At 43.5% G+C, this 21,283-nt stretch overlaps 1 protein-coding gene across 4 annotated transcripts in view; it reads left to right on the forward strand.

The window, feature by feature from the left end:
- ctbp2a (C-terminal binding protein 2a) overlaps positions 1–21,283 on the forward strand; it is a 37,846-nt gene that overhangs the window by 674 nt on the left and 15,889 nt on the right. For 2 of the 4 annotated variants that reach the window (XM_088304975.1, XM_088304977.1), the window contains exon 2: positions 9,799–9,933. In XM_088304975.1, coding sequence (XP_088161101.1) covers positions 9,876–9,933 — 58 coding nt within the window. In that variant the 5' untranslated portion in view covers positions 9,799–9,875. Of the gene's footprint in view, positions 1–9,798; positions 9,934–13,805; positions 16,440–21,283 lie in introns of those variants that run through there. The other 2 variants (XM_088304973.1, XM_088304974.1) reach the window with 1 other exon arrangement.

Here is a 21,283-nt window from a genome sequence, read left to right on the forward strand (position 1 = left end):
AAGAAAGCTTCAGGAGGAGGAGGAGGCGTGAGGAGCGAGGCTGTGCTATTGTCTGGACACTGAAGGGGTGGAGATTGAGGCTGCATGCAGATGTGCTTTTGGCAAAGGACATCTGCTCTCTTCCCTTCTGGGCATTGTCACAAGGCGGCTGAAATTTGGCGTGTACGTTCACACGAGAAAGTCAAAATGGTGAAGTTTATGGAGGGTTTTTATTTGGAGGGGGAAGTTTCACACACACTGCAAAAATGACAGAAAATTCTGTACGATCAGCACCGCTTATTTGTGATTCACAACGCTCAGATTGACCGGTTTGTGGAATATTTGGGTGTATAAAGTCTATATACGTGCATATAAAAGTTGCCATGGAACTATGTTGAAGCAAGTTGAGGATCTTATTTTCAGTGTTTTGCATTTTGTGGCATTTATAAGCGCTTATAAAACTTTTTGTGTGGGCCCTTTCAAAATCGGAAAAGTACCGTAATTGCTGTCTGGGAAGTCCGTGGAAGTGATGCATCGCACCTGAGAGGCAAGCTCGGCATGTTGGGGAGGAGCTAAATTTAACCGTCGCTTCACAATGGATGGAGCGGCTCCTGTCAGGCCTTTTGATGTATCACCGGAAGGAAAACGCAAAAATCAAAGAGTTCTTTATGGACAACTGGACTGTAAAAGGCCACTTGATTAATTAATAAATCCGGCGGCGAGCGCTACCTCCTTAGTTCTTCTCCCATCAATCTTAGCAATTTCAACGATTATGTACTGTTCGTCCAACTTTGTGGGAACAGTTTGGGGAAGGCCCCAGTGCACAATACAAGAGCCATAAAATAATTCTTGGATGGGTTTGGTGTGGAAGAACTTGTGTCGAACCCCACGAGATCATAAAAACGAGCATGTAGATTCAGTTTAGTCGAAGAATTCTCCCTATTGGTGTCGTTTGTGGTTCTCTCGCCTGACTTGTGTTTTGGCGATTCATTTGATAATCGATTAGTTATTGATGAATCAATTAATTTTGACACTTCTACTTGCTGGAAAAGGTTTGTAGCGGAATCGAAATTTGGTAGGTTTCCAAAACAAATTGTTGAACTTTTAACCGCGATCCAGATTCCTGATACTGATCCAAATTAGGATTGTCCGACCTTTGCAAAGGTCTCCGCTTTCACTTGTAAAACTGCGAGTACTGCAGCCATTCATCCAGTTAAGCCTGTTCCGAGTGACACGGATCATTTAACGACATTTCTCAATGCTTTCGCAGTTAGAAGAGGATTTCACTGTGAGCTTTGTCGTCTCAATAGCTGTACTGTGAACACTTTTACACCTCTTTGAGCCGCCGCGCTATCTTCACATTTGAAGCGAAAGACACTTCAAACATTTCTGTGTGCTGAATGGATTTGGCGCGCTCAACAAATGCTCAGCGGCTGTTTTGTATTTTTTTTTTTCCTCCTCCTTTTCCTGGCTGTGAAGTTTGGGTGTGGTGGATATGGCCAGCAGCAGGTGTTTGATTCTCCCCTGAGATAAAAGACGCTGGATGTTGTGATCCTCTCATCTGTGTGGGCGCCGCCAGTCTCTTTTGGCGGATCTGATCCAAAATGTTCAAGGGAAAATATTCATTCTGGCTAAGTGAAGCCATTTTGTCGACAGCTGTAGTTCGCTGCATTCCAGAATTCTACAAAATTACATTCATGATGAACATCATGATTGTTGATATCGGTGTACATTGATTTTTCAGGTAATTTGCCCGTACACGGTTACCCGTCAAAGGTCAATGGACATCATGTCCTACTTCCTAATTTTTTGGAATGCGGCATTACACGGAAGTAATAACTGTCCTTTTCAACGTCCCTGTGAGAGCCATTTCCAAAATTTTACATTTACACGCTCCCAGACAGTTATCCCTTTTCATTTAGAATTACTGTAGCATAATTGCCCACCATAAAGGCTCACAATTCTTTTCATTATCAGGCTAACAGAAACTAGTAGCGGTCTCCTAAATGATCATTTCTGCATATTATTAACTCACTATGACCGGTGGTGATGGGGTGTGGATATTTACTCTTCCTGGTATTTATGACAGTCGGGGTTTGCTCAAACCACTTAATAACCTCCCACGCGCTCCTCGTTAACGACGAGCCATTTCCCTTCAAAGTGCTGCGAATGGGTTGCATTAACATTAACACTGAGGCCGGCTGTGGATGAGATGGAAGCGAAGAGATGCACCACCAGAATGCAGCTCGTTCACCTACTGGGGGGGGGGGGGCAGGCATTGTGATCGTTGTGAGGAAACCGTTACGCTGACAGCTCATAATGTCCTCGTGGATGAATGTTTTCTACCGGAGGACACAGAGACGAGTAACTAATTGGCTCAATGTTTCTGAATATCACTGCACAGTTTTTTTTTTTTTAGATACACCCGCATAATCTAATGATATTCCTGTACAAAGATGACAAGGCTCAGTTTTGACCAATTGAGGAATTTCTCTATTGTCGTGGTTGCAATACTGCCATTGAAAGAAATTTCTTTGCAATAATATCGCAATATCGACATTGTTCTCGATATAACGTGCAGCTCTAATATATACGTCTAAATAATTCAAATTTTGCAAAGGCAGAATTCCATAGTTTGTGTGGGTGGCCAGTGAGGGCTGCAAGCATTTGCATGCATATTGTTTAATTCACTCCCTTGTTATTATGTGTTTTGTTCCTTCCTTCCTGCCCACTCTCTCCTGTCTGAGCCTCTCAGGAGAGAGGTGGCATGAGGAGGTGGAGGAAGAGGAGGAGGAAGGCTCGCATTGTCTCGGCATGAGTGTCTATTTCAGCGCGGCTGACATGTACTTGTGTCAGGCGGATGTATCCTGCTGATGTGAAGGCAAGCTGGAAAGTGAAAGATGTCCAAGATGCTGAAGAAAGGCCTGGCCCTCTTGCTTGCCTTTCTGTCGCACGAGCATCACTTCAGTCACTCCCTCTGCTTTATGTCAACGATAGGGAGAAATTGGTTTTTGAAGCTTTGGAGTGGGTGATAACTGCCATTTGGACATGGTGGAGCGGATCAAAAGTAAACAAAATATTTCCACATCGCTTACAACTCACGCCGTTTCATTCCTACTTAGAATTCCCTCAGCGAGCAGCCACTTAGACTGGCCGCATGAATAAACATATGATGGCTTTTCAAGGCCCAGTAGTTGATCGAAATGTATTTTTAAAAAAATGTCTATGAAAAGTAAAGCAATCTCATTGCAATTTAAAATTGACAAAGTGGTGGTTACATCATTAACGCAGAAAGAAAGCACAGTTGTTGAGTCTCAGGTATGTCGGAGGAAGGGAAACATCCAAAACAAGCAGGATGGGGGGGCGGGGGCCCTCCAGGGCCCGACTGGTTGACCCCGGCTCTAAATTGTCCATAAGTGCGACCGTGTTTGTCTCTGATTCGCTGGTGATCACTTCTGGGTGTACTCAAGAGTCAGCTGGGACGGTCTTCAGCGTAATCGAAAACGGAGGGAAGGATGGATGGTATTTGAGGCAAGACTAGAAAGTGAGATCAGTGCTTTAAGAGGTTCTTCAGATTTGACTGTCCTCTTTGCAATTTGGCTTTTTAAATGCCACAGGTTCATCCTCGCAGTCAGCTTCAATCTGCCTCCTTGGCGTTCTTCTTTTTTTTTTTTTCTTTTCTTTTTTTTTTTTTCATGCAGTCTAAGGGCCTCTTTGCGTTGCATAAATACTGGCATGCGTCCAACAAGGAAAGCTGGCAGATGTCCATGGAAGTGTTTGACTCCTGAACTGCACTGTTAAGTCCACGGTCGATTGAAATGACATTGAGGGAGTCAACATGTTACAGTGCACGTCGACGAGCATGTATTTTCCATCACTCACCAAGAGTGGGATATTAAACAGCCCAATTATCTTCTCATTGTTGTTGACAAAGTGGGCGACTGGCTGATATCAGATTTTCTTATTTTTTTTGGATGATTTTTTATTTTATTTTTTTTTCATTTTTTTTATCGCCTTAGCTATCGGTGTTATGAATATGCTTATTAGCGGTAGGCTTCATTCTTTGATTCTCATTACCATCACAGCGGGACGGTCTGCGTTTTCAGCTCGTCAGCTTGTTCGCACAAAGACGTGTTTGATATTTGCAGACGTTTGAAGATGTTTGATCCCTGATCCTGAACAAAAAGGATTTGGGTGGGTTAATGTTCCGCTCATCCCGAGAGAAGCCTTCCACTCACTGTCGTCTGGGGAGGAACAAAATATAGTTTGAAGTTGTGATGCCCGCTCTTTGCTTTGCAGCTGCCTCAAGGATAATATTATTTTAATTAATTATCTTAATATGATTTATTTTAGTACATTGATGGGACTATTGCGCTAAAATCTCCAAAACTTGATTCTTGTCGACCATTGGACTCAATCATAATTAAAAGGTTCATTTCAAGACAGCATTAATTTTAATATATTAACGTTACCTTGAATTGGTTCAAGAATGATGGATGGCGCGCTCATAAATGTACTTGCAAGTATTGAACTCCAATATTGGCGGGGGGGGGGACTGAACTGAAGACTGACTCAACATATCTCTTTTCCTTTTCACATGTATTCAATTCATCGTTCTCTTTTGGCACCGACAGAAATCCTTCACTTTTTGTCGATGGCGTTTACTCTCCCGTCTCATTTTCTTGCATCTCACATAAGACTGTCCACAGGGGGGGGGGGGGAACAAGAAAGTGTTTTTTACTTCACTGTGCACCGCAAGGTGAAACGATGATAAACTTGAACTTTTCGGGTCCTCGAAGCCCAAGGCGAGGTCTGAACCACTGGAACGTTTCAAAGAACTCCCAAAACACATTTATTTTCCTCCACTTTTCTCCACTGCTTACGCCTCATCCCTGACCTTTCTCTTCTCTGCCGTTAAGCTTTCTCTCAGCCATATTTTTCTCTCAATTGTAGTTAAGCTGTCTTTGCCCTTGTCTCGTTTTTTTTTTTTTTTTTTTTTTCAGTATCGTGTCTCGCTCGCAGGTGCCTGAGAGGTGGGCTAGCTGTATGTGGAGGCTTCTTTTGTTTAGTCTCTGGTGAATATAAGCCTCTGGCCTTGGATAGGGATGCATGACTGATAGACACATAATTCTTTGCTTCAACTGCTTTTCCTCTCGGAGTCAAGATACAAGTGAAATTCTATCTTTCAGTTAACAAGTTAAAAGTTATAAGTGATGCATGTAATGCTTCTCCATGAAAAATGGACGGGGAAAAAAAATCCCCCGGCAATCCCGTTTTCACTTACAAATGAGCTGCTCGGTCACATTAATAGAACCGACTGTTATGTTGCCGTTCTGTGACAGCGAATCGAAAGCAGATTTTTTTTTTTTTTCACGGAGACACAAATTGCTCTCTGAGTGTTAATTAAGTTTCCCTATCATGTTTTAGGCCCTCCAGACATGTCAACTAGTGAACCGATACTCATTCAACATGAACGCCAGCTCGTCTAATCGTGACCTCTTAATTTACCGCAGAAGAGCTTTTATAATTGTTGCATATGCATCAGGTGCTCGTGCGCTAATTCGCCGGAAAAGATCATTAAGTTCAACGATTTAAATTGACGCTCGCAACCCTCGGTGCACAAAAATGGGACAAACTGATGTGCCTGGAATTATTCTGAGGGTATACTTTATACACGACTAATTATGCATTATTGGGAGATTAACAGTATTTTTTTATTCCTCATGGTGTTGTGATAGTTTTGGATTCTTGTTTTTTCTGTACAGTGACTATAAATAGTTCAGAATTTATCAAATTGTTATAAAGTACACTTCTGCATAACATCCTTATTACCATTAAAAAACAAAAAGGAAATGTAGATCTGACAACAAGGATAATTTTATTAACATTTTTATGTCTATGACAGCAAAGATTTGAATTGTATCAATTTTTATGAAATTTAAAATAAATAAATAAACGAGCACGCTTCTGCCAACTACCGGCGCGGATGTGCAATTACTCTTTATTGTAGTCCAGCAACAAAATGTGTATTTTTTTCTTTTTAAATGAATGAATGAAAATTACAGTTTTGTTGTCTGTGGGATATATTTAATTGGAAGGCAAATAGGACAAAAGTACCACCAGTTGCATAGTAAGGACAAGCAAAAACCTTTAGCACAAATATTATTGTTATTTTAATGTTACCATCCCTTTTACATTCTGATTAATGTGTATTTTTACATTGTATTTACATTTTTTAATTGTTGTGTATTTCTTTTATTTAAATAGCTGGCTAACTTTTACATTTTTTATTTTTTCATTTGTATTTATTTTATTTTAATTTATTTTATTTTATTTTATTTTTAAATAGGCTGAGATCGGTGTCATCTGACCTTCCCCTCACAGCATAATAACACGGGAAAAATCTGGGTTGCTTGGCATAGAGCCTCTTCTAAATTCCATGTTTACTGGGTCATCGCGTATTGCCAAACCATGCAAGTGCAACCGGCTCTTTGAAAACAAAACAACACCTCAGCGTTAAATTCCCAAATATTGCAACGTTCATACTGCCTTTTATTTAATCCCAATAAATAGCTTCTGCAGTCCGTGTTATTAAATGATGCTGTGGAGAAAGTAAATTGCCAATTACTCCAGTTGAGATTTAATGGCGGGCGACTTTGCTGGAGTTCATTATAAGTAAAGAGCTGTACGGGGAGAAAGAGGGCCGCTGGCCTTGACGAGTTTGTCTGCAGCGTGCGATAATGTCGCCATTATGCGTTTTGTCTGTGACTTACGCATTATTGTAAAATGTGCATTAGCCCGAGTCAGCAGTTAAATGTGCCGCAGTCTCCGTCCATTTCGAGCTGATGTGATGAGAAGGCTCGAAAGTCCGAGGGAGAGACGCAAGAGGGCTGTGAAGTTTTTTGTTTGTTGATGGTGGGATCGATTATAATGAGATCATATTGTGTTGTCGTTTTCATGTTGAAGCCTAAATGCGCTTCAGAAGAAATGTACTTGTCAGGACGATCTTTTAAAATAATTGAGCCATGTAATATGATGGTTCAATTTATCATGTCAAATTGTTGGACATTCAAAGGGAATTTTTCCTAGATGAAGACCTTATTTTAACATTATCTGTAAAAAAAAAAAAAATTCTTAATATTTTTCTGGGGGCTGATGCATGTTAATTACTGGCATTTTACTATCCGGTGGCAGGTTTTGCCAACTGTCTTGCCCCGCATTTCACTTAAAATGTAGCCTGCAAAGGAAAGCTATTGGCAAGACAACAGAAGTGAAGCGGCGTCAATGACTTGCTTTTTTTTTTTTTTTTTTAACTATTCATGGCAGTGCTCTGTGCTCATAACCCACAAATTACTCACAAAGTCAAAGTTTCTGCTGCCCTCTTGCCCACTTTATTGTCCCATTGTTCCACCTGTTCCCACCAATTTAAGAAAAGAATTCAATGTTTTTTTTAATTTTTATTAATCTGAGATGTTGTGAAAAGATGCGATGGACACGTTGCAATGGCGAGATGGTCAGCTGGAAATAGAGCGGACGGACCGCAAGGAGGAGGAAGATATAAATCAGCAGTTTGAACGACGGCTTTACGGGCCCTTCAGTGCCCGCGACTCGCACGTTTAATGAGCGGCGAGAGAAATAACAGCGGCCTCGACTCGCTGCTTCCTCTTTTTCTGCCACAATGCACTTTTTGGGGGCATAAATCATCACCTCTTAAGCAGTGGCTTTGTGATGCTGCCGCACTATTCTTTTAGCAACATGTTGACGGGGGTAACCTCCCTGTCACGCATGATGAACTGCCCGCTGTCGACACAGTGCTTCGAGTTTGAAGCTAATCAATAGCACACCGTTTGTATAAAATGAGCTGTGAGCTTAGTTAGGTTTGTCGTTGCAATTTGTGAATCAAACTGCTGCATGTTTCTTCTGCATGTTGCTCATTGTCAGAGAAAGAAACGAGCGTTATCGAAACCAAGATGCTTTATGCAGCTCTTTTCTCGTAGTTTGGAATCTTTATACTAAGCCATGTGGCGGCAGACTGTCTGAAGCAAAGTGCGTTTTCTTTTTGTTCAAAAGAATACACTAAGGAAACACTTGAATCACTTGTCCCAAATCACAGGGAATTAAATATTGATCTTTATTGATTTACCCTTGTTCGGATCCACAATAACGACCCATGAAGCATGAATTGAAAAAGTTTGGGATTATTTCCTATCTAAAAAGAAGAAAAGAAAAGCACAACTGTCCTACAGCAGCACATACTGCATACAAACCGACACGAGGTAATGTAAACGTTAGCTAACGTGACATATCCTAAGAAAGCTAATTAGTAAGTATTGTAAATGACACGACTTTGAATCACTTTATTTATCAAAAGAAATACATTCCTAGACAAGCTTCTATGGCCCACAACTGAGGCCCAGTCTCCCAACGCGCAGGCTACGACGGTTAGCCAATTAGCAGCCTTTTGCTAACTACACTCTCATTAGCTGACGCACATGTCACTCACCAGCCCACGCCCCGCCTTTTAAAGCCACATTTATTCAAAGTCACTGATACTCCTCAGGGGTCACCAACTCCGGCCGTTGAGGGCCCCTTTCCTGCATGTTTTCGATGTTTCCTTCCTCCATCACGCTAGATGTAGATAGTGAGGATGGAAAACCACGAGTGGACAGAATTAGGACCTATATTTCATATGCTCTGGGTTTATTGCATTATGCGTTGGTATTGTTCTCTAATAATATAAAATGTAGTTTAATAATCTGCATCACAACATTCATTAGTTCCGTGTTATTATTATCAAAAATTCACATCAGATTGTTTGACTTTGTAGATGAAAAATTCTCATCAGCACACTTTGACTTCTAATCTCACTTGCACTGACCCTAACTCCAATTTGAACTTTCACTTTTCTGGGGGGGGCAGGGAGCTGACAGGAGAAGCAAACGACCACAGTTTTGAATTCTGAATAAATTCTGTCCTGCCGCCTCCCATAATGTGTCAGCATTTGGCCTCGTAAAATTCCATGACTATCCCACCATATTGCTTAGCTGTGCCTCACCACTAAGCATCCCAATTATAATGGTGGTTAAAGATGTCATGATAGCGTCGTAGCGAGCCAGAGTACTGCTGTCAGGAAATGAGTCGTGGAGAAAAACACGCAGGAGGAAGATGAGCGACACTCTACTCACCCTGATGTGTTATTCACTCCCTTCCTTTTCCACCCTCTATATGTCTTTATTCTGCTGATGCAACCACATCCTATCTGCTGACTAACTGACCCACATTCCCTCTTTGTTTGTTTGTGTTTGTGTGTGTGTGTGTGTATGCATTTGTGTGCTTTGCTCTGCATCCGCCTGCCTTTTCCCCCGAAAGACATCACCGTCTCCCGCAGGCCTCAGCGGGAATCAATTAGAAGATTGCGCTTTAGAGGCGCATCACTCATTGAACGTAAATTATCAGGAAAATGCCTCGTTTACTCACTCGCACTCATTTTTTTTTCCTTCTTCTTTGAGCTTTCTACTTAATCTGTGGCATTGGGCTCCAGAGGTTGGTGCATTCACCATTTTATTTCATCACTAATTGTACGCTCTAATACTCCCGCGAGTGGAAAGACTGTCAATCACTTTTTTTTTTTCCCTAAACGATACCAGTATGAGTACTCTACTCTTGCTACGCACCAATACCGATACCAAGTAATCAATACCATTAGTAATGTTGATAGAAAAACAATGCTATAAAACCAATGGTCGATAATTTCAAAGAAAGCCCTTTCATTTTTTTCTGCTCCTGTTGACTATTATTGTTTTTACTTTTCATTCGCAGAACGTCACTAAGCCATCAGACTGAGGATTGGACAACTTCGGATGTGACGGTGGAGAAGAGCGAGAGACTTAAAAAGCATGGCTCTGACCGACAAGCATAAAGTGAAACGCCAGCGACTTGACAAAATTTGTGAGGGTAAGACAAAGTTGAAACGTTTTCTACTCTCTTCCTTTGTCTGCTGGTATCCCACAAGAGGAATACATCAGAACTGCAGTCATTTTACATGTACGTACAATGTTATGAAAAACCTGACACGTCTATGACCATTTGTGCTATTTAGTTTGGTAATTTTGCATTGACATTTTTTACGCATTTTTGCTGCTTATACCCCCCCCCCCCAAAAAAAAAAATTGATGTGCGAGATTTTGTTTCCTGGAACGTTTTAAGGACATGTGACCCGCAAGGTCGATTTCAATGTCAAGTTATAGGTGAAAAGGTGAAGTTACCAAAATATGCACCAATCTTCTCAATCATTGCACATTGGGAATCCTTGTTGAAATCCCTTTTCTACAACAAAAGTTTTGTGGCGATTGAGCCAGGAGTTCCTGAGATATAAGGCTTCAGAAGAAGGTGGCCACACCCCTTTTTGGCCTACCTAATTAATATTCGGTAGGCCGTAGCTCAAGAACCGCTGCGCCGATTGACCTCAAATTAGAGATTTAGTGTTGCACCATCACTGTCAACTAGTACATTAAGTTTCCTTAAAATCAAAGTCTGCTTGGTTAAACCCACTGGGTTTAACCAACTAGTAAGTGAACCAATTTACGGGTTTCTTGGGATGCAAGCAATCGTTTGGCAATTTTTGTTTCCTGTTGCCAGCAAAACTTTGAGTCAGAGGGGCTGATTCTGATGTGCACTTTATCAATCCCGTTATCATTTAAGAGCGATACTTATTGAAGACATGCACAAGTAAATATTCTATTTTTCTATATTACAGTCCCAGTGTCACACAAGTGTTCTGTCTGTCGTGCCTTTGATAAGATGCCAGAAAGAGTCGGACGGCAGTAAGGGAAACGTTGCAAACACCTGTCGTGAGCATCACTTCCCTCCTCCCTCCTTATGTCAGCTCCATCTGCTTTCCCGGCATGCATTTTGGCACGTGCAGCAGCGCCAATGCCCAACGTTGCATTTGTCCAAAGCGAAGAGACTGGTTGCGGGTGTTCATGTTTGCAAAACTGCATGACAAAAAGAGTTTGTCTTGATGATTCCAGCACGTTATAGTTGGCAAGTCCAACTGTGACGATTCGACCTCGTAATGTGTTGTAATCAATCATGTTACAGTGTTCATTAGGGTTGGACTTTCATAAGGCAATATAGTAATGGAAACAAATCGGAATCTGATGTAATGAAAGGCTGCATCGGCATTCACGCTTCATTTAAAGGCTCGAAATTGTCCTTAGACGTGAGGACCAGCGATATAGAAAATGTATGGATGAGAGTAAGCAAAACAAAAGATTCACTTTTTTTCCATCCTTGCTTACCAATTGGCATCCGGCTCTGCTGTGAGGTCACCAGAGATTTTCTGATCTGGTTCTGATACCATAATCACTACACCCTCCTCTCTGGGCTTTTTCCAGGCTCTTGACCAAAACCTAATACCCCCATCCCTTTTTCATAGGCTTTGTGGAGCAGCATGGAGGAGCTTAGAAAACTCTCACAGTGGTGTCACAATTATGCTGCTTATTTGTGTGTGCGCGCTTCACTTCTGGGCTCAGGTTCCTGCACAAATCTTCTTAAGTTTTCCAAAATAACCTCCTTATTACATGGACCTGTAACCTCCATGGTTCGAGCCAGAGGCTGCCCCCCTCCTCAAGGGAAATGGATTATGAGTAGAAAAGCCGACTGAAAGGAAAATATATGGCGACGTGCACCTTTGCTGCTCCTGGTGCCTGACAGAACTTCGCTATTTACTAGAAACTTGGCAAAAGTGTATTCAGGATGGGCATTTGCTTACGATCAATCTGTCATTCATATTATTTAGGGTTAGTAGTAGGTCTGCAGGCTTACTCAAGTTCACTTTCGGGGGCAGCAACCAGCAGAGGGCACAATTACTGTATGTCCTCATACAGTGGTCGTGGGTGGTGTTGGAGTTTGTCAACTGCAGAGACTCCGGCTCTCTATGAGGGCCAAGTGTTGAGTAGGGGGGCTTTATTTAAAAAAAAAAATAATAATAAAAAAAAAAATATATATATATATATATATATATATACATTTTTATCATTTTTCTTTCCAGCAATAATCATAATACACAATCTGACTCAAGCCCTCGTATCATTCAGTATGCCACACCCCTTAAAGGTACACATCCAACACCACTAATTACACTTTATATAACTAGTTTATTTCTTTATATTCACTTTTTTTTTTTTACCATGTTTTATTCCGCACTGTGCATATGTGAAAAATGTGGTCTAGAATATTGTTACTCTATTCAAGTGTGTGATTGTCACTCGCTCCAATCAAGCATTTTATATCCTCTATAGAGATGCTTTCCAAGGCAATTACTGTATCACAGGACTCGCATACAAGGCAGCCGTGCGCTGAATGATTGTAAAGTGTGTATTACAATCTAGTTGACAACAGTATTCTCCGCAGTCAACACTCGTACTGTAATCCCATTTCCATTTGGTGACTCCTGCCCCTGACTGCTGCATAAGTCAAATGGGTGTTTAATATTCGGAGCATGCTTTTGTTTTGTGACAGCATAAGAGACACTTGTATTTATTTCTCCTGCAGCGCTGTGCTCGTTTTCAGTCAGCGGGTCATTTTTTATTCCTTTTTGCACAGCATGCCAAGGCCGAGGCTTCGGCCACGACTAGAACAATAAGGATTTTCTAACTAAAAGCAAACAATTTATTGATTCAATCTGGCCACATTATTCATAGGTCAAAACTGAGTTCATGGACATTCTCGAACATCATAACCTTGTCTGCTCAAGTAAATGATTGTAAGCACTTCTTTTTACATAGGTGACAAATCTTCCCTTTACCATGTATTAATGCATCAATAAAGAGAACAAAGGTGTCAGCGTTTAGCTGCCCAGAGGTAATGTTTGACACGCAAATGTTCAAAAGATGTAAATGAAAGAATACATAATCCATCCATGGTACCATAATGCCATGACAAGTGCTGCCACATCAAAAGCTCCTTACACAATGTTTCACATGTAACTTTTTCTTTTGGAAGCCAAAGATTATTGGTGCTCTGGATTAGCGGCTCTAAAACAGAAGCAACCTGCCCCCATTCACTGCACTGCCTTTGTTTTAGTTTGCAGATTATAGAACTACTCTAAGTGCAAAAGATGATCAAAATAGAATTTAGAGTACGCACAGTATATGCAAACGTATGCTGCGACTTCCATAAATGAGCAGTGATACTCACAGGATAAAGTCGACACCGCCCTTTTGTCAATTGGAGCGCTCATTTAACCCATTTCTTATGCATAGGGAAGCCCTAAATTACTCTTCGTAGCGCAGTGAACATGAGCTACAGAGACACAGAGGTTGATTCCTGACTGGGCAGCCGTTGCGTGGAGGCTCTGCAGCTAGCACGAGGCCCCGAGGATTAGTGTCCAATCAGAGTGGATTTGACATTTACTGACAGCGCATGGGACTTAGCGGAGGGAACCGTATTTCATTCAATAACGCCGTGAGTCAGCGCTCCCCCTCGGCTGGGAGAACGGACGGCGAAAACCTGTTGGCGACACATCATCACCGTCAGGTAGGTGACACTTCAGAGGTGGATGAGAGGTGATGCGGGTGGACTCTGGATCGTTGGCCCAATCAGTTGCCGTCGCCGTCACCGTCGTGTCGTTTCTGGTTCACATGACGTCACTGCGAAGTGGAATTAAACAGGCTTTATTGGGTTGTAATCCCTGGTAGCAATCGGCGGGGCGAGTAAAATGTACCAAAGAAGGGAGAGATAAATCCTATTGGATTAGTACAAGCCCATCCCTACATCCAACCCAACCTAGCCCCTCCTTTACTTTTTTGTTTTTTTTTTAAATCGACATTTGGTGGCTCAATCATGCACCGTGTCTCAGCGTAGGCTTGCCTCGGTTGTGTACAGTGTTTGTGTGGTTCGTGGTGTGTTTATGCGCGGTGTCCTCTTTCCAAGCCAGCATGACCAGAGATTAATTATTCAACGACTATCAGCTGGAGGGGGAGCCACCTGATAGCACGGACATACAATATTACAACCGGATATCAGGTGAAGCTGTCAAACTCTGCTTTGTCGTCTTTTCTGCTGGTTCCTTAACTACCTCTTTCTGTTACATCTTTTTGGTGCTACGCCATACCGAGACTTGAACGAGACAAGACCTGCTACAAGTGGAATACTTTGCTTTTTGTGTGGTGTATTTTCTGTTTTTCCGCATTTTTCTCAAATGCTTGTCCCTAACAAACAGTTAAGCCTCGGTCGCTCCCACAGTTGGGACACTTTAGGGGGGAATGAGGGTCAGTGGGACAGGGCTGAGAGTGTCTACGAGCATCAGGCAAGAGTAGCTGGCCGGCGGAGCTCTCTGTCATACGGAGAGGGGGGAGGTGGGTGGTGCGAGCCTCCCGCAGGGGTGCGTCCTCCTGACCTCGATTTGAAGCGGGATCCGTATTCCTACCAAGACTACGGACAGGTTTACCCGGGAGGTCTGAGGAAGGGCTCTGTACCAGACCTGAACCACTACGAACGAGCAGCCATGGCTCACAGAGGATCCATTCCACATCAAGATTACTATGCTCATGATCCAGCCATGACTCCTCGTGCACCTGAAGCCTTTTACCGGCCTGAGCACCAGGCGCCGCTCCCACACCCTCATACGCTCAGTAGGTCAGGTTCTCATTTTGGCTTGACACCCACGGCTCGTGTCGGGTGGGATCAAGCTCAGGGCGGTAGAGGAGGACCTCAAGCCCCGCCGTCAAATTTACCTCCTCCTCCGTCTACTCCAACTCACGAGCAGAATCGGGCTTACAGGGAATCCGGTGTTACCAAGATGATGCCCGACAGTCAGCGCAGACCCTCTCGGGATTCATCTCCAGCGCACTACAGTGTGGAACATGCATCTCCTCGGTATGCAAATGAGCCTCCACCTCTGGCCAGTCAATCCGTCTATACCGATGTTAATGGTCGGCCGTTGGATCCGCAGCAGCAGCAGGCTGCTACTTGCCTAGTGGTGGATCCTTCCAGTCAAGGTATGATATTGAGGCAGGAGACAGCCTCACCCTATACAATCCAGCAACAACAACAATTACAGCAGCAACAGCAAATACAGCAGCAGCAGCTCCAACATCATCAACTGCAACAACAACAACTCCAACAGCAGCAAATGCAACAGCAGCAACTCCAGCAGCAACAAATACAACAACAACAATTACAGCAGCAGCAATTCCAGCAGCAACAACTTCAGCAGCAGCAGCTTCAGCAGGAGCAGCTGCAACAGCACCTGCAACAGTCTTTGCCGCCTGCCAACACCGTAACCATCCCCGACCCTAAACTTCCTGTGGCAGCTCCACTTCCTCCTGCTTCGCCCGCCCCCTTGCAGACCGCCACAGTTGTCCCAGTTGCACCTGCCCCTGTGCAGGCAGCGCCAACTTCGGCCCCTCCAATTGCTCAACCTCCCGTTCCGCTTCCCGCCCCTCCGCTTACGGCCCCGCAGACGCCGTTACCCGTGGATCCCAAGAGGATAGTCGATCCTGAGTTTCTTGCCTTGTTGCGAAACGAGGGGATCTCTGAGAGCACCATCTCCTCGCTCATCCAGCAGGGATTTGATTCCACTAGCATGCTGGCAGTCATGGAGGACAATGATGTACGCACTGTGGCACCCAACCTCGGGCAGGCACGGGTACTTTCTCGAGTGGTGCACAACTGCAAGCGGCCCACCGAAGCGCCGCCGGCTCCCTCTCAGCCCCAGACACCCATGCGGGGGCGTTCTAATAGTTTTAGCCATCGCTCGGATGTCTATCACCAGCAGCAGCACCTCCACCAACCTCTACATCCTCCACAGGCTTTGAATGTTGACCCTCACCTGATCCCCCCGCAGACACCTGGGGCCATGCAGACTATCTCGCCAAGAATGGGGGAGGTAGTCGGCAGAAGGCCTAGTAGTGCACCCTCTCAGCAGCTCCTTGAAGCCTCTGGAGGTTACCCAGGCCAACCACCTCGTTCCCCGGGGCCATACGCTGGTGCCATGATGCCCGTTCAGTCACGACCAATGTCTGCGTATTCATCTGCGCTGACCATGCAAGGGTTGCCCGTGCAGGGTATGCAGATCATGTCACAACAGATGACTGGATCAATGCCTGCTATAGCTGGTTCCATCCACCCCATGCCAGGAATGCCCCAGCAGATGCCCGTCTCCATGCCAGCTTTACCTCAAGCGCCACAACATGGACCTAAAGCATATTCTACCAATTACACAGTGCCCATGGAGCTAATGAAGAGAGACCGGAGCTTGTTGCCGTTGTCACCAATGCATAGCCCTCACCCGAATCCCCAGCTGATGCGGAAAGGTGGCGGAGCAGCAGCAGACAATGCCCTGGTTCCTGTTGGAGGTTCCCTTCAAGGACCTGGCGCTATGGTTGCTAACCAGAAGCTAAGTCGCCGCACCGGTCCACCAGTCATCGTGTCCACTATGGCATCTCCAGACACAAGTAAATGTTTATTTACTATTTTCCACCTTGAGCTGGTATTTGTCTTGATCCTTCTTGCACATGTGTTATATTTGATAGCCGTCATCATCCTGCATCAAGAATGTTTCGCCGCATTTGTGGCTGCCTTAGTTTGTCCTTTTTGAACAAATCCTACCAGTCGAGTTTGGCGAAAGGCGCATCAGAATTTCATTTTCTTTATAGCACCTCCTTCATTCATGCGTGCGGTCGCTGCCCAGTATGTTGGTTAATATCTTTAATTCATTTGGACTTTGAGGCGTTGCTTTGTTAATTTGCATTTTTTTCAAGGTCTGCAATCGTTCGCCACAGTCTCCTAGCAAGGATTTAGTTCTCATTTCACTCTCATTAGTGTGTAACATTGTCAATAATTGAACCAAACAGGAGCACAGACCGCTTTTTTTTTTTTTTTTTTTGCAACCATTCTGTATAATCTGCTCCAGCAATGAGGACATTGCACAATGGCAAACGTAATATCACTGTTAAATGCAGAAGCCCCCCGCCCCCAACTCATGCTGTTGTAAACATGCATGTCTTATTCCATTATGATAATGAGGGTGCTTCAGAGTAGCCTGGAAATGCTTTAAGGCTACAGGCTAAGCAAGCTACCTGCAGTATCCCAACTCGGTGCACGCTGACATGCATCCATTATAGTCATATTGGCCGTGTCTAGTTCTTGCGCTCGTGCATCAGACTTAATATTAATATCCCGTTTGCTTATTTGGTCGGCGACATCAGAGTATATTTTAGTCATGAATGATAACGACTTGGTCTCGCAGCATCACTGCGCCGATAAAATCAAATTACAGTGCTGATGGCCGACGTGTGACTGTGTCATTTTCTCTCTGCACGCCATAGTGACAAGACAGAGGGGAGGTTTAATCCTTTTAGATCCTCCGTTTCCACTGTTGCACTAATCCACAAATACTGTCATTCTGTCCTCTTCTGTCAGACTCTGAACACAGCCAGGAGGTTGACACTGAGGCACTGCAACAGATTTCTTAATTAAGCTGATTTTATTGTCTTTGTGATTATGAAGTGCGAGAGAGAGAGAGGGTATTAAGAGACCCTTTGGGCCTCTCTTTCAATGAAACACTGGTGTCATTTGCGCAGAATGTCACATGCATACATTAGATTTGGCGAAGTAGCTCCTGTTGGCATGTGGAAAAAACATTTGTTGTTTTGGTCGTTTTATATGTTAGTGGGCACGTGGAAGTGTAGTTTTTTTTTTGTAGTCATATTTGCATTTGGTTCAAGTCTTGTTTAGTTGCTAATTATATATTTTTATTCTAAATAAAAGCATTGAAGAGCTTATCAAGGAGAAACTATGAATGAACAAAACTCATGATTTTCTTATTTTTATACCTAGAGTGGATCCTCTTAGGGATTTTTTTCCCCCTGAAGCAATATACAGTAGATAGAAATCCAATTCTCGTGGCATTTTCATGTTTTCAAACTCACATAATCACCCTTTTTTTCCTATGCAACCCAGCCCAGCAATTTACTGGGTTTTGTATGTGCAAAAGGTGCAAAAGGAAATATGTTGCAGTGATGAAACATGACTGAGAGGCAAACTTAGTTTTTTTCAGGCTGTTAGCATGGGTTGTTAGCGGAAGTTACGCAGCATGTTTTTGGCGTTGGCAGCTACAAAACAGTTTTTCTCGAAAATTCTTTTTTTCCTGCTATTCGGCAGGACCAATACATTTTTTTTGTACCTCTCTCCAGTCGTACGAGTGAAACGGCTGCTTTTACTAAGACAAAACTCAACACAATTTATTCTTAATTGCCATCCAAGTGTAAAAGAAAGATAACCGCAAATACGAACTACCCTCTTTACAAATAGTTAAACACAAACCAGCATCGCAGTCGACATAACTTTGATAAGCCGCCCAGTATCTGATGTTGTGTGGAATGCCCTTGAGCAAGACCCCGCCTCCATTTAACTAACCAGCACTTGCTTCCTTCCCATCCCCCACTCGGGCATGCTGGCCATATTAGGCACAGTAGGATTTCCACTTCTTTACTTCCACTCCTCCGAGGTGCGCTGGTTCCCGTCAGGCTCGGCGGTCCAATGCCAACACAGGTCAGTCCTACTCTGCGTGACACACTAGCCGTGATTTCCCGTAGCGTGACGATGGGGGGGAGGGTCTGCGCTTATTAGTTCTGGAGATGGCAGATTATGTATTAACCGGCGGAGCAGGTCAAAGCTGCGGGCAGTTGTTGTGCTGAGTGAGGGATTAGGCAACGGAGGGAAGAGGGGGAGTGGGGGCCGGGTTCAGATATTGTTCTGTTACTGACTGATGATTGACGGTTGCAGGCAGGGGGAGGAAAGGAGGCGTTGACAGCTGTCAGTCAACCTTGGACGGGCGACACAGAGAGGGAGATTGCAAACCTGAATCTGGGTTAATAGTCATTTTGCATTGCATTGTTTGTCGGCCGCCTATTTGTCACACACACATACAGGGATAAATATTTACTTCCGTTTGACCTGAGAGGCTGCTCAACTCGGGCTGCATCACATTTGCATGTTTTCAGCTCACGGCCACTGGTGTAGCTGAGACAAAATTGGAATCACAGCACGGAGGGAAAAACAGAAAAGACTTGAATGTTCTTTTCCAAAAGACTTGCAGGCATGACTTTTATTCTCAGTTTATTTTTTCTGACGTGTAACTTTGAACCAGCAAATTCAATTTTAGTTGCACTTGGTTTAGTTGCTAAGCACTGTTGGCAATTTGTTAGCACATCTGCCTCAATCGGAGGTGTGCGGTTCGAATCTCTGTGTGTGGATTTATTTATATTTATAATTATTTGGGGGGCTTTAATCTATGCACGAAGTGATAGAGAAAATAATCGAATGGCTGAATAAAATACTTAATACTCACCAAAAAATCAATATGAACTTACAACTCTCAAATTATCCCCACAATTAATAAGCAATAAATAAATAAATAAATTCCAAAACAACCATTTTTTTACCCTTTCAACATATGATGATAATGATAAAAAACCTCCGTATTAAGTTGTGAAATTGATGCAGATTGAAATGAATGTAAACATTTGTAAACGTCGATCGCACAATGTTGCTTTAGTTTATTATCACACATGACCACATTTGTTTTTTTAAAAAAACCTGCTAACTTTCAACATAAATGTGTTTGACAATTTAGACCCCCTCAAGGTTTACATGGGCATAAAACTCTTGGAATCCTGACTGAAAAAATATTGACTGACTCCGCCGTAGTGAGCGTTATCTATAAAAGTAATTCATCTACAGCTGGAATATTAAACTTGAGTCCAAACGGCCTCATTTGGGGGAATGTGCTCGTTAAAATACAGGCCACAACAAACATGCTTTAATTATCCCCGCCGTACTACTTTTTTTTGGGGGGGGGACTTTCGTAGTATTGTTAGCAGAAGACATCAGCTCCTCCCCTTTGGCTCTCTGCAGCCTGCATGTCGACTGATGTTTGTATGCATGCGCGTGTGTGTGTGCGTGCGTGCACGTGCGTGTGCGTGCGTGTGTGTGCGGGTGTGTGTGTGTGTATGCTGGCAAGTGGCGCAGAGGTCCTCTCCCCCACCAGCTGTTCCCCTTGATATCAGGCAGGATCATTTCCTCTTTCCCTAATGAAAGGATAAAGTACGCGAGGATTGCATCCATGCATTGCTCTACTTTTCCCTTTCACTCTTCTTTTCAAAAAACCTGATCCCAGACCATCTTTGTTCATCATTAAATTACTGAACTGCGCGCGCGCGTGTGTGTGTGTGTGTGTGTGTGTATGTGGTGTGTGTGTGTGTGTGGTGGGCAGTGGAGGAATGGGTAATGAAAGAAATATGTCTCCAAACAAACGTCATACCCGACTAGGCACTTTTCATTCATTACTGTTTTTTTTCCCCTTGTCTGTCTGCTGTAAGATGAGGCCGACTCAAGTTAAAAAGACCACAAATTACATTGGCACTTATTTTATAGGTCTCTACTTAAAAATGATGTTTAAAAAAAAATGAGACGAAGGTTTTTGTTTGGAGTTTGGAATGAAATGGTGTAATTTAAACTCGGATCCATAGCGATCCGCCTCTTGAGAAATTGCCTCTTTTCGGCTTCGGTTGCGGTGACTCGACTGTCGGACGCCTCCTTCCGTAGAGCTCATCGTCTCGGTGCGAGGTCTGCGGACTTCACAGTTGAAAAACGTTTCAAGTCAAAAAGCTTAAATTCATGTGTGCAAATCTACAAGTGGCCACTTCATACCCTGAAAATAACAGAACAAGCGTTCCGATATTTTGGATTTTTTGGACACACATGAGTGTGCACGAAGCGTCAAAAGCACACACACACTTGCTCACTTGCTTACTCACATCCTTTTTACACCAAAGTGGTGGTTAAGTCAGCTGACAGAGAAAAACGAGAGTGATGGTGTCACACCGACAAGGAATGAATAAGAGAATGAGAATTTATGTGCTGAAATCGAGCCCCCCACCTCCCCCCTCCCCCTCTAACTGGAACATCTGTCGTCCCCTTGCAGCTGTGCGATCTCTCTTTCATTCCTTCTCTTTTTCACCGACATCTCGTCCACTTGCACAGAACGGTGTTTGTACTTTAGGCGTTCGTTGGACGGAGGGGGGGGCGGTGGGATGATGGATTTTCAGGGGTGGGATTATACAGTCGACCTTTCTCTCTATCCGCTGTTCTCTTGTCATGAATGAGGTCTTGTTTTTCTGTTGAAACCAAAGATCCACTTTGAAACACCTTCAACGCTCATGGTTGCCGTATATGAAGTAGTGATTGTCATACTGAGAGGTTTTGAAAATTCGGGACTGTATTTGGTAGCTGCAAA

Source organism: Idiotropiscis lumnitzeri, chromosome 9, assembly GCF_059441095.1.
Source record: "Idiotropiscis lumnitzeri isolate Australia: NSW breed Sydney's pygmy pipehorse chromosome 9, RoL_Ilum_1.0, whole genome shotgun sequence".
In the NCBI taxonomy this organism is placed as follows: domain Eukaryota; kingdom Metazoa; phylum Chordata; class Actinopteri; order Syngnathiformes; family Syngnathidae; genus Idiotropiscis; species Idiotropiscis lumnitzeri.